We start from the raw sequence: 14,836 nt of genomic DNA, 5'->3' as shown, positions 1-14,836 counted from the left end.
ATATCTGTGGATATCAATAAATGTATATATTGGTATGAGTCAGATTTTGTAGGATAGAGGTGTGTGCTCTATGGGCGTTAGTATGACATCAATTTTTATAGTTCATTTTGTCCCTTTTGCTCAGCTGGTTAGAGCATTGCAGTAACAACACACAGTCTGATAAAATGTAACCTGAGTGCACTCTTAAGTCATTTGGGGTAAAATGCCAAATGTGTGCTGAATAGAGCCACATGTGATACTCTCTGAACACCTGACCCTCATAATACATTCTCTTTTTGAGTCTTTAGCCTGTGGCCTAACACATAAACAAAGTGATGATGTGAAATATAACCAGAAGTTAAAAAATGCACAGCCCATATTTCCCTACTCCTCTCATTCCATCCAATAAACTGTTGAATGGCCTTTATATTGGAGGTTGTGTGTTATTTGCTTTTATACATGCTAATAGAGTACTTAGCGCAGTGGGAACAGGAAAATTGCCTCTTTATGAGGATTGTCAACCAGGGCTTTTGTATACACTGAATTTAGTCAGTATAAACAAAAACATCTTCACTTTGAAAATGAAGTTTATTATGCCAGTAAACATTCCTGTCTAGCACAGTGCAGTCTAGCAAGGCAATACTGAAGCCTTAAAAACCAATAATCACTTCTTGTTTGGAACTGATTTTATTTTCTAATGAATATCATAACCAAATGATTTTTATGACTTTTGTCAAAGCTGTTAGTAGGCTTATGGTGTTAATAGTTCTCAAATCTGCATTCTTCTGCTGTTCTTAGTGAAAAGTTAAAGGGATAGTTCACCCAAAATTGAAAATTCTGTCATCCTTCACTCACCCTCAGGTTGTTCCAAACCCAAAATTGAAAATTCTGTCATCCTTCACTCACCCTCAGGTTGTTCCAAACCCAAAATGGAAAATTCTGTCATCCTTCACTCACACTCAGGTTGTTCCAAACCTGTATAAATTTCTTTGTTCTGCTAAACACAAAGGAAGATATTTGGAAGAATGTCAGTAACCAAACAAATCTCATCCCATATGAATTGTATATAATGACTAGTTGTTTAGGTGTACTGTAGTTAAGATAAATGGTTGTGCTTCTGTTTTGATAAGTGACATATTTATTAAAATGAATACAAAAATTTAAACCACCGTAACGTTTTCCTCTATATCGCCACGTATGTTTGAAACCAAATTTCCAGTTGCTTTACTTATTAGTAGGTGGGTGAAATGATGTCAAAATAACATTTCCAGTGAAATTTGACATTTACAAATGATTATTATAACATAAACTTAATATTATGGAATATTTATGGAATGATCTGCCTGCTGCTACAAGATCAGCAGATTCTGTAGCCATCTTTAAGAATCGTCTGAAAACACATCTCTTGCGTCAACACCTGACTGATCAGTTCTGACTTCTATCTCTTTTCTACTCTTAAAAAAAAGAAATACTTAGCTCTGTATACTGTGGTAGGCTATATGAGACCAGTTTTCTTTTATTGCACTTATGCTTTTTGTTGTCCTTATGTTGTTCTAATTGCTTCCATTGTTTCCCTCATCTGTAATTCGCTTTGGATAAAAGCGTCTGCTAAATGACTAAATGTAAAATGTAATAAATAATAAAACTTTGTGAACCCCAAAAAATATATGGATTTCCATTTTAAACATGTAACTATTCTTATTTATTTATTGTTTTAATATTTTTATTTAAAATACAGTCACAATCAAATATTTAATATTTGCCAAAAGAATGCTAGGGGCAGTAAATTAAATTTTAATATGGATATCATTGCTCTCCTTCTGATACCTTGGATGTCCAAATTCGGAAAATTGAAAAAAACACTGTACTTTTTAATGATTAAATACTGTGTTGACAGTATTAAGTTGATGAGCATTTTTTTTTACACTTTATTGGTAAGATATTTGCTAAAAATATATATATTTTAATGAAAAAAATATGGAGATATGAGGTTTTAGAAAGCCAGCAGAGATATTCTTTTATCCAAAATGACTGTTTGACAAAATGACAAAAAAATATACCTTCCTCAAATATACTAAAATAATTGTTTACCAGAAACCAAATCTGTTAAGAGCTTAAATTTTCAGTTTCTAACTATTCCCATCCCATAGCTGTGAATACATCCAAACTGTCTTTGCTCTTGAAGGGCAAGCTTGTTTTGAAGAGGACGGACTAATGCTTAACACTCGTGTGAATGTGAAATCGATCTGACATCCCTGTCAGCCGAGTATGCGCGTTCATGTGTTCTGTGACTTTGGTTCAGACCTGTCATCTAATGAGGTGAAGGCCTCACTGGCTCCCTGCATATATCTATCTGCTCCCACCTTTTATTCTACGCCTGTGTGAATACGCGCGTATGAGTCTTCGGCATGGATCTGTCAGCTCCAGTCTCGCCAACTTCACCTTGAACTCGCCTGACGTGGAGTGTGACACCACCTGTGGTATTTTGTCGCCTCTGCTCGCTCAGGGGAGATGCTGAGCTTGTTCGACAGGTACCGTCACACCATCCCACAAGCTAAGGCATAACACCCCTCACGAGGTTACGTCGTGAATCTCGCGATGGCCGCATATGATCCGTGGGAATGTGTTAACGTGAGGTTGTGATTGTGCATTGAGAAAAAGAGCAAATCAGGTGTTAGTTGTAGTCTTTTTATTGAAAGATTTAAATGAAGATGGCAAAGTCATGGTTGTCATGGTTCCCCTCTGACTCTCCCTGGACTTCACTTCCCACAATCCTCCACGCTCCTACACCTGTCACTCATCTGCAATCCCCGCACCTGTTAGCCATCAGCCTCTTCAACCGGACTCTATTTATACACATCCTGTTCCTTTGTTCATTGTCTGGTGTTAAATGTCATATTCTCCTGTTTCTCGTGTCCTTATAATTAAAGTGTACCTGTTTAATTCAAAGCTTCGTCTGTGGTCCGTTGCGATCCCTGACAATGGTTTCGTTGTATAGATTAAATGCACTTTTGAGTTTTATTTTGGCAATACAACACTTTTAAATTGTCAACAAGCTTTTTTGCCAACATTTGCTGCCAACGTTGGATTCATCGTATACAGTATAAAGAGACAGCAAGAGATGTTGTGTGCGCATGCATCGTAAATATAAAAACTGTCCACACTAGCAATCTCTACTGCCCTAAATTCAAGAAGGCATGCGTTGCCAAGAGGCAGAGTGAGAAGATAAAGCCATGACTGAAGGGAGATGATATGAATAGTTCTGGTCTTTTTCAGATTTGAAATGCTTGATAGCGTCCCAGAACCATGATACATCAAACGAAGCAGCATCTTTCTTTGGCTTTCACCCTTTAATTGTCTGTCTTTAGTCTAAAGGTCAGTAAAAATGAGCTTTTTTGCTCACAGATGTGAAGTCTCCGATGGTTCTGAACACACTTGCTTTGTCACGTGATATGATGTCTGAGGTTGTCTTGTTGAGATGTTAACGCTATGTGTCAATGATCAAAAGCAATCTTTTTGATTTGGTTAATTAAGGTGTTTTTTAGGCTAGTTTTGTCTTTGAAATCAACACTGAGTCAGTGTCACAGGATGTGATGTTTTAATGCCCACTACATTTAACTACATGTACTGTAAATGATCACAAATTGACAGAAACGAGTTTGCAGAGGTACAGAGACTCTATGCACGCTCTTATGTGATGATACCTTTTGCGGTCAAAAAACATAATTGCAAATGTGCATTTCGTAGTTGTGCTAAACAAAATGTGACTTAAAATATTTCAAATATTTGCAGTGGTGTTGGCATTTTCCACAGAAACGATGATATCGGTGTATAAAGCACACAAGTGCACAATGACAGACAGACACTGTTTACACCTCCTATTATGATCCGTCCCAGGTGATCTAATTACAGGTATTTGGGTGTGACACATCAGCGTTAAGTTATAAGAGAGTTAAATACACATTGGGTACACCCGTTTTTGAAAGTGACACATATGGAGTTGCTGCAATGTATGTTGACTGATGCTGATGATAGTGGACTAATGCTATATTAATGCTAAGTTGTATCATTGTTAAGGCAACAGATACAAAGTTGAGATTATGTCAGATTGGTCCGCATCATATTTGAAGTAGGACATCTGACTGGTGTGACTGGTTACGACTGCAGTTTCTTTGCGATCATAATGACAAGTTACGGTATATACAAATATTGGTAACCTGCCATATGTATTTATTTTGGGTAAGCCCTTTTTTTAAGTAATGATCGGAATCATATGTGACCCTGGACAACAAAACCAGTCTTATGGGTCAATTTTTAAAAATTGAGATTTATACATCATCTGAATGCTGAATAAATTGGAAAGAATAAATATATTTTGCCGAGACACAACTATTTAAACTCTGGAATCTGAGGGTGCAAAAAAATAAAAATACTGAGAAAATCGCCTTTAAAGTTGTCCAAATGAAGTCTTTAGCATAGCATATAACTCACAAAAATAAAGTTTTTATATATTTACGGTAGGAAATTTACAAAGTATCTTCATGGAACATGATCTTTACTTAAAATCCTAAAGATTTTTGGCATAAAAGAAAAATCAATCATTTTGACCTATACAGTGTTTTTTTGGCTATTGCCAAAAAAATTCCCGTGCTACTTATGACAGGTTTTGTGGTCCAGGGTCACATATGTTTTCATGCATAATATCTGTCTGCTGAGTTTGTTCAGAACTAATGTAAACAATCGAGCAGTTGCAGATTATTTTCACATCCACTGTCTGTAAAATGTGTGTAAAATAGTGTATAAAATATAAATAATATTTATGTAAACATAGTTTGGGACATATTTTATATATTTAAATCACAGATGAATAAATAGATGCATAATTTATATTTAAAACCATTGATGCAGAAAAAGCCTCGGGCTCAACGCTGGTCAGTGTCTGTGTGTGCATCTGCAAATATGAATATGAAAAATAAGTACAAAGACATCACCTGTACCGTAATATGAATTTACCTCACGTTGTGTCACCACCAGCATTCCAAATACAATATTGTGTTGCTATTGCATGTTTCTTACAAATCATCTGTATTTACTTTGGCGTTTCATGCGAAATCATTATTGTCATATCTTGAACCATGATGAGGTTAAATATTGTCACTTAGGCAGAGTATCTGCCATCTGCAGTGTCACGCAAATGTGAGTGAGTGAGTGAGTGTGTGTGTGTCTAATGTTTTGCATATCAGTTGTGTTTGCTGACTTAACCAAGCAGATTACTGTCTTCACTCAGACTCCATGTAACACTTTGTTAGTACTTCTGAGTGCATTACTGGCTAGGTGACCTTGGCTCTTTTTCTGTGTTTATAGGGGAGGTGTCAGTAAAAGAAAGCCTTTACCATCTGAATAAAAATCAGTTTCTGTCCATACTTTCCTTTCCTTAGTCTGTATTTATGAAGCTCTGTGGCAGAATACTGTTATTAATATTCATAAACAGCCATCAAAGTGATCTTTTTGTTTTCAAACAGAGTTCTGTAGCGAGGAAGAGAGAGTGACCCTTCATTATTGCCTTTTTTGTTCATAAACATGATATCAGTGTCAGTCAAAATGTAATAACCTCAGCTTTTGCTGACATGATAATCAGAAAAAAGCTAAAAGGCTATTTCGGTCACAGATTCCTTGTTTTAGTTCCCTCTATTTTAGAAGGACTGTAATTATTTCATTATCTGGGTATTGAAAAGAGAGATTTATTGATCGATAATTAGCTGAAAAAAGGTTTTCAAATTATTGACTATAATTGAATTAATTGTGAACGTTACATTCAAAGCTGTGCATTAGCTATTTTCCACTCAATTAATAATTGTCATTTCACTTCAAGCTTGTAGCACAAAGACCTTTGCTGATTCATTTATGTTAACGGTTAGGTGTATACTAAAACTGTATTAAGAATTTTAGTCATGGGTTAGTTGTGCGCAAACGCAATGTATGCCTGCAATTACACGTCTGTCCTCCTCTGTTGACGCATCTGTAAAATGGCACGCCTTGACATATTGAAATATATTCATATTCGATAGGCGTTTATCATTCATTAACATACTGTATATTATCCGGAAGGTTATGCATAATGGCCTGCCGGAAGCAAGGAAGGAAGACTGTAATCAGTTTTTGACATTGTCAATACAGTAACCAGTTGACCTGTTGATCCCATACTTTGCAAAAGAGCTTTGACTTTAGACATTCCTGCCTAATTGAGGCAACATGCCACACGTAAGAATTTATTGGATATATTGTACCTGATGGGATGTGCCGTGCTTGAGGCAACCCTGACCTTTAACATTAGAATGGCCGTTCCATACAATGGATGGAAGACGCTTAAGAGAAGATGTTATGCACGTTTTAATATGACTTCCTTAAAGTGATAGTTCCGCCAAAAATTATTTACTCACCCTCTTGTCATTTCAAACCTCTATGACTTTCTTCTGCAGAACTCCAAAGAAGATTGCATTGATTTTGTCTTTTGTGTTCATTCAATAGCTGTTTGGTGACCAATCTTCTTTTATGTTCTGCAGAATAAAGATAGCCATATATGTTTGAAATGACACGAGGGTGTGTAAATGATGACAGTTTTTTTGGGGTGAACTATCACTAAGGCTGGAAGTGTTTAGTGGTGTGCGGGAATTTAAGAAGCCCTGTAAGGAATTTAGTCTCATAAAAAGAACTCTGTTAAAAGTACACTGTTGTTGCCAAAAATTCACTGTTAAAAATACAATTAAATGTTTTAGGCATTTTGGAATATTTTAATGAACCTTAAACTAGAGGTCTTCACGGGTCCAAAAATGTGGACACAAACCCGAAGAGACCCGTGAATGTGCTACACAGGTCCGACACGGACCCGTCTAATAATTTTGAAGTTGGACCCGGACCGTGCAGAATCTGAAGCTGCATCGTATCTCAGCATTGCGAGTGGAATCAGAGCGGCAGGTCAATGGTAATCCACCGTTTCCTCAAAATAGTCTGTTTGCAAGCAGCAGAAAGCCGTCTGCATGCAACGCGCATACAGTAAACCCAAATGTCATTTACTCTGCTGCGCATAATAGCACCAAATTAATAAAAACAATATATTGATCCGTGTTCTGTTTTCTGTCATGCGCAGTGCACATTTTTGATGATGTAAGACGAACGCAAACGCACCAGGGTTCGACAGAATCAAGTTGAGTCTGAAATCAAACCAACGGTGCGGTTGGCGCCGGGAACAATTGCACTCAAGTTCGGACCGCAGCAAACGAGCTCAATCTGAAAACGCCCTGAAAATACCCGGCTGACCATATAAAACATAGACCCGAACCCGTACGGGTCCCAGGTCGGGTCCTCCCTGAAGACTTCTTTCTTAAACCCTGTAGAGACAAAACTACATAATTTCCATCACAAACAACTTAACTGTTTACACTGGAAATGCCCTTATGTCTAATATAAAATTATCTTTCCGGTAATATTCTCTCAATATTCTTACAAGGGAAAACATGCTGGGAGGAATTTGGAAAAAAGTAATAAGGAATAAGGATAATAATTTTCCTAACCCAAAGTTCTATCTTCCTGTAAACTACATGTAATTGTTTGAGTGACACCTTAAAGAAAAATGTAATCTCAAAATCCAAATAGTGTTATTTTTTACTCACCCACATGACGTTCAACATGTTTTAAGAGCTCGCGGCGCACTCTATGGTGCGCGTTCACGAATCACGAGAGCACTTCAACGCATGCGCATTCGGTTTGTACGGTTGGGCAAAAAAGTGCAAGTCTTCCTCAATATCGAAATCATCAGACATTTTGCGAAGATCAGCTTACACACAGTGTGCGTCTGCTTGTAAACACAGAGTTGCGCTTCAGGGTTGTCAGTCAGAACGCCGGCGTCTGCCCCCACCGAATGCGCATGCGTCGAAGTGCTCTCGTGAACACGCACCATAGACTGACAAGACAGAGGAGAATATATCGATTAAAGTCGGTATTTTGGTTTGTTTTTCGAACATAAATTATTCTCGTCGCTTCAAAAAAAATTCAATTGAGCCACTATGAGCGGATGAACCAATTTAACGATGTCTTTAGTACTTTTCTGGACCTTGACAACAACTATAACCATGATGTCTATGAGGAGGCCTGGAAATCTCTCGGATGTCAACTAAAATATCTTTATTTGTGTTCCGAAGACGCCAGGAGGTCTTAAAACATGTTGAACGTCATGTGGGTGAGTAAAAATAACACAATTTTGATTTTGAGATTAACTTTTTCTTTAATCGCTGTGATAACCCAACCTCACAGATTGAAAGCAAAGTTAAGCCGATGACATTACTGTACATTCCCTAAAGGGATTTAACAGTTTGACTTTGTCAAGGGCGAGTCTTTGCTTTCTTCCAATCCTCCGTGCATCCACTAGAAAGAAGACTTCCTGGCCTCCATCATCTTTTCCTCTTAGTCACAAACATGTTCAAGTGTGCCGAACAAGTTGTCATGGAGACAACCCGTGCAACCTCTGCTGTCAGTTAGAATCAGGACTTAACCTGTAATGGCCCCGTTTGAGTTCCTCAGCCTTGGACGAGCGATAACTGCTGGGAGATTCTGAAATGACATGTTTACTGAATGTTTTAATGGGTCCATGCAGGTATAGGTTTATAGACAGTTTTTACTGACCCTTATGTTGTTTCAAACTCGTAGCACTTTGTTTCGTCTAAGAAACACAAAAGGCAGAATATTAGGGAATGTCAGCCTCAGTCTCCTTTCACTTTCATTGCTTGTTTTTCTAACAATCTTCCTTGTGTTTCTCATAAAGAAAAAGTCATAATCATAAATACGTTTTTATTTTGAGGTTGGAACGTGTATTGATGGTTTAAAGAATCGTGGCAGCCGCCTCTGGAGCTCAGGAGACGTGCCCTGTATTCTGCCTTCGAAGAAGGATGCTTGGAAAAATGACCTCTGGTATTTAAGAACAGCCAAGGTTATTTGCCTGGGCGATAGTTGTGTAAATGGTGAGAATATTGCCTGTGTGTGTGTGCACTTATGTGTCATCGGTGCTTGAGGGGATGTGTGAGTGACAGCCCCACTTCAGGCCAACACAAGCTAATCGCAAGTCAGACCGCACTGTCCGCAAATTAGCGCTTCTGTTTCTGTTCTCTTTGACAACACTTCTGACACATGTTGACATGGGTCTGCAAGGCAGCTGACACAGCAACATGGGTTTATGTCCCTGTATCTTACATTGACTTGCAGTATCAGAAGCCTGATTTTTTGGTGTTTGCTTTAATGAAAAATAAAAACGTTACAGACTTTAAAGATGATGTACACTACCGGTCAAAAGTTTAGCATCACTTACACATTCTTTATTTATGTTTTTTTCCGCATTTTACATTTACATTTAGTCATTTAGCAGATGCTTTTATCCAAAGCGACTTACAAGGGAGTTCAGGGAGCAATAAAGCGATATGTCATACAGGAGCAATACAATAGGTGCTAATACAAAGTTACTAGTTTCCACAAAAGCCAGAACAATACCTGTTGAGAGAAAGAGAGAGGGTTAGTGTTTTTTTTGCCTGTCAAGTATTCACAGAAGAGATGGGTTTTAAGTAGTTTTTTGAATGTTGTGAGAGAAGTGGTTGACCGGACTGAGTTGGGAAGAATGTTCCACCAGGAAGGAGTTGTGAAGGAGAATGAGCGGGAAAGTGATTTACTGCCCTTTTGAGAAGGCAATACAAGACGCCGCTCGTTTGCTGAACGCAGGGTTCTTGATGGGGTGTAGGAGTGTAGGAGGGTGTGAAAGTATGCCGGTGCAGATCCAGTGATAGTCCGACTCCTGTAGTAGGCAAGCATTAGTGACTTGAATCTGATACAGAATTATTTAATTTAGTATTATAAAACCCATCAAAAACATGGAATAACATAATTGTTAGTTGTGGGAGTTGTGTTGTGACTAAAAACATCAATGTGCTATTTTATGATCTTCAAAGTAGTCACCCTTTGCCTAGAATTAGCAAAATTGTAAACTTGGCATTTTATCATCCAGCTCCTTGAGGTCTCAACCTGGGAAGATTTTCAAACAGTATTGAAAGAATTTCAATATGCTGGACTCCTATTGGCTGCTTTTTGTTGTGAAAAACTGTGCGTTAACATTAATGGATGCACAATAAACTAACATGAACAACAGTATTGACTTCACTAATATTAACAAAGATGAACAAATACTGAAAATGATTGCTTATTTGTTAACTAATGCATTTATTTACTAATGTTAAAGGGATAGGTCACCCAAAAATAAAATTATAGAACGGTCAGTTCTGGTCCTTGATTCTGATTGGCTGAGCCAATTTTCTAAGCCGTTATAAAATACCCCGATTTATAATGGCTGACCACATTACATAGCCTAAATATCATTTTATTTACTTTATTTTATGAAATACCACAGTCTGAAATATCTGGTATTTCTGAAATAGAAATACTTCGCCGGTACTTCGCCGGTGCGTCCTGGGCGACCCGAGTTCGAGTCCGGCTCGTGGTCCTTTCCCAACCCTACCCCTTCTCTCTCATCCACTTTGCTTCCTGTCCTCTCTGAAAAGAGTCTCTCTCTGTCAAATAAAGGCAAAACGCTAAAAAATAAATCTTTAAAAAAAAAAAAAGATCACTGAAAGATTGTTTTCAATCACGTGGTTTTGATTTGAATTTAATAGAAATGTGTTTTTACGTGGTCGTTGTTTTGGTAGGCTATTGTGACAAGCAGAGCGGGACGAGGGCCGTGAGGGAACGGCACGATCACTCAGCTGCGCGTTGCACCGGTCTTGCATTTCTCACGGAGGAGCTCCGGAAGCATAAAAGGAGGAGCGACAGCAGTGAAGGATGAGAGAGAACCAGGCCTGGATTTTATGTTATGTTTTATTATGTTTGTGTGGCCGGCAGTCGACCGTGAGGGAGCTGTCTTTCTTCACTTTACTTTCGTTTTGTTGTTTGTTTATTTTATTAAAAGTTTGGTTTATACCTTCGCCGGTTCCCACCTCCTTCTTCCCGGGTTTCGGCACCAATGTAACAATGTTCAAAGTAAACGGGAAGAAGGATGCGGGAACCGGCGAACTCTCAACCACACTTTTAATAAAATAAACAAACAACAAAACGAAAGTAAAGTGCCGACAGCTCCCTCACGGTCGACTGCCGGTCACACAAACATAATAAAACATAACATAAAATCTGTGATAACATAAAAAGAGCTGTGAATCTTTATCTTTACACCTCGTCCTCCGATTCTAATGTATTATTAATAAAACAAACATTTTTTTATTTACCAGCTGTTTTCAAACTAAAGAACATGTTTTTTTTCATGTTTTTCAAGTTAGTCAGCAGTAGTAGTGGACACAAAACACGTTTCTGTAGTGCAGTAAACAGGGCTGTGTAATTGACTTTTATGGGGGATTTATTGACTTCATGGGGACTTTCAGAAAAACTACAAACTTATATTAAAGACAAACAATGCGGAAAGAATATTTAACACATTAGATAAATAAATATACGTGTACTTAAACATCAAGAGAACAGCTGTATGTAACAAACAGAGACACTTTACTGCAGCGGCTCTTGTCAAAAATACATTGCAACGCTCGCTTCATTGATTTAACCTCGAGTAGATGCAGACGCGTGTTGAATTGGCACTTAACAGCAATAACAACAGTTTTAAACAGCAGTTCAAGTGCAGAAATACAAAAGAAACTTAATTTGCATCCTGCTCGTCGGAAGAGAGAGAGGGACTCACAAGCGCCTGTCTGCTCCCGCTCTGTGTTTGAGCTGCCCGTCACGTGTTAACTGTTACATCGACATAAGTAAACAATAATTCATACAACTATTTTAAAATTGCACATAGGCTGAGATGTATTCCGTATTTATCAATCATATATTAAACATTAAATATTGTATTTAAATCACATATCTAAATTAATATATAGTTTGCTGTCGAGTCACGTACCACTGGGGTCTCTTCGCGTACCACAATCACAACGTTGTGGCAATATTTTAAAAAGGCTCCTTAACTCATCTCTGCTCTCTCTCTTTCTCAGGTAACATCTTTGTGGTCAGTCTGGCCGTGGCGGACCTGGTGGTGGCCATCTATCCGTATCCACTTGTCCTCACTTCCATATTTCACCGGGGCTGGAACCTTGGATACATGCATTGCCAGATCAGCGGCTTCCTAATGGGCGTCAGCGTAATTGGCTCCATTTTCAACATCACCGGCATCGCAATTAACCGTTACTGTTACATATGCCACAGCCTCAAGTATGATAAGCTATACAGTGACAAAAACTCAGTGTGTTATGTGCTCTTGATATGGGCGTTGACTGTGCTCGCCATCGTGCCCAACTTGTTCGTGGGCTCACTGCAATATGATCCTCGGGTTTATTCCTGTACGTTTGAGCAATCGGCTAGCTCGGCGTATACAATCGCCGTCGTCTTCTTCCACTTCATTCTTCCCATCATGATCGTTACTTACTGTTACCTGCGAATCTGGGTTCTGGTCATACAGGTGAGGCGACGCGTCAAGCCTGACAATCGGCCCAAGCTCACGCCGCATGATATACGAAACTTCGTCACAATGTTTGTGGTTTTCGTGCTCTTTGCCGTGTGCTGGGCACCTTTAAATTTCATCGGGTTGGCAGTGGCGATTTCTCCAGAGCGTGTGGTTCCTCTGATACCCGAGTGGCTCTTTGTGGCAAGTTATTTCATGGCGTACTTTAACAGTTGCCTCAATGCAATAGTCTACGGAGTGCTGAACCAGAACTTTCGTCGCGAGTACAAGCGTATTGTGGTGTCGGTATGTACTGCCAAGATCTTTTTTCCGGAAAGTTCTAATGAGGCACAAGAGAGACTCAAGAGCAAACCCTCACCACTCATGACTAACAACAATCAGGTCAAGGTGGACTCTGTGTGAACGGCCATTCTGGAAAATCCAGCATACACCAACTGGTAACTGGTTCATTGCTGGTCCAAGTTGGTCTACCAGCTTGGACCCACTAGAAACCAAATGCCAAGTTCCAAAAAAGCTTAAGTTTAAGCAGGGGTTTGTATGTGTGTGTACACATTTATAAGATGACGAAAACATGAATAAAATGAATTTTTGCTTACAGCTAAGCAAACTTAAAAAATAAATAATGATGAAAAATCTGATAACACTACCAAATATGTGTCTTGTCCTAAAACTGTGATCTTTTGCCTCAAAACAATCAAACGAACAGGAAAATGTTTTCATGTCTTTTATAAAGCACTTTCTTTGTTTTTTCATTGTTGGTCAAATGTACTATGAATTTAAATGTTTACAGTGATTATACAAATCTATGTAAGACATACTTTATGTAATGCTTTTCTATGAATTATCTATTATATGTGAAGGTATGATTGATATACAGTACTGTATATACTGTACATATATTGTTTCACTGATGTTGATAATTCAGTGAAGAAAGAACACTATCAAAATGATGCCATGAACATCAGCATTTTAATTCTTCAATGTTGATCATGGTCATGAATGGGACCAAAACTTTACGAATACTCTACCAAAAGAGCTCGCTATATGGAGTTTACTGCTTTGAAATGACCTCACCCGGTTTGACACTGTTACTCTGCATTTGAGGTAGCAATACACCTGCATTGCTGCTTTCCCACAAACCCTTGCAAAATATGTTTGAACGTATGGGATTCCTTTGCTCTCTGTTAAATCTTTGTCTTCTCCACCTGCTTTTTTAATCTCTTCTTGTCTGTTGTGTGTCACTTTAGAAATCTGTTTTTTCTCCTTTTCTTTTCCCTTATCTCTCTTCTCTCTGTTCTTTGTGTGCATGGTTCCAATGATGAGTTCATATGCAAACTAAAAATAATGAAATGAGAAATGTTTAAAGAAAAAATGAATAATTTTTGAATAACATAAACATTTTTTACATAAACACACAGATTGAGTGCATTTTCATTTTTGGGTGTGACACACGCTGAACTGCTCTTTTGGTTAAATACAACTCAAAATAAAGCAAAAACTGTTAGGCTCATTGTGGTGAAGTGTACTAAAAATAATATTGCATAATAAAAGACTACTTTTAACAACAACAACAACAAAATAGTTTTAGGAAAAGAACTTTAAAAATGCTAAACAAAAATGTTATTTTGTGTGTGGCATTATATAATAAAGTCTTATATTCAAACAATTTGTATACTGTAATACAAACAAAATCAACTATAATATAACATTTGCTCTATAATGTAAAACGACTACAGTCGAATATATATCGTTTTGTTAGTGTTTCATGCACTTTATAAAATCGCAAAGGATACAGAATCATGAAATGAAACATAATAAGAACTGATAAACCAAAATACTGAAGGATAATCACCAACCATCATTGTATTTCATCTATTAAATATTGCATTCGAAAAATAGGGCAGAACTTTACATTATTATCAATGCTCAAACACAAGTATTAAAGTGCAGAATTATAGACTAAAGCTTATGCAATAGGTCCAGTTGAGTATCATGACGCGTGATGACATCATTCTGTTTAATCAAACCCAACCGATTAAAAGATTGCGTGACAATGAATAGACAACATAAAAATGCCAGGATTTACATACATGTGCACTAATCTGCACCTTCCAGAGATTTTATAACCCTCTGTGTTCAATTTGGTAAAGGCTGTAATTTAGTGTATTTCTGGGAACAGCAATTTAAAGTGTCGATTTGCTGTATGGTATATACAGAATGAACTGTTTCACAGTGGGCTACAGCCTGATCAGGGTTTTAGCCTATCTTTGTTATTATTTGATGATATCTGAGCTGATCCAGAAACAGTATGTT

At 37.8% G+C, this 14,836-nt stretch overlaps 1 protein-coding gene across 2 annotated transcripts in view; it reads left to right on the top strand.

Annotated features, from left to right (window-relative positions):
* The window catches only part of mtnr1aa (melatonin receptor 1A a), a 42,593-nt gene extending 28,581 nt beyond the window's left edge, over positions 1-14,012 (top strand). For both annotated transcript variants that reach the window (XM_057331704.1, XM_057331703.1), the window contains exon 2: positions 12,057-14,012. In XM_057331704.1, coding sequence (XP_057187687.1) covers positions 12,057-12,925 — 869 coding nt within the window. In that variant the 3' untranslated portion in view covers positions 12,926-14,012. The remainder of the gene's footprint in view (positions 1-12,056) is intronic.
* The last annotated feature ends 824 nt before the right edge of the window (positions 14,013-14,836 follow it).

Source organism: Triplophysa rosa, linkage group LG4 (genome assembly GCF_024868665.1).
Source record: "Triplophysa rosa linkage group LG4, Trosa_1v2, whole genome shotgun sequence".
NCBI classification, from domain to species: domain Eukaryota; kingdom Metazoa; phylum Chordata; class Actinopteri; order Cypriniformes; family Nemacheilidae; genus Triplophysa; species Triplophysa rosa.
The sequence above is the reverse complement of the archived record's forward strand: the minus strand, read 5'-3'. Positions and strand labels throughout refer to the sequence as shown.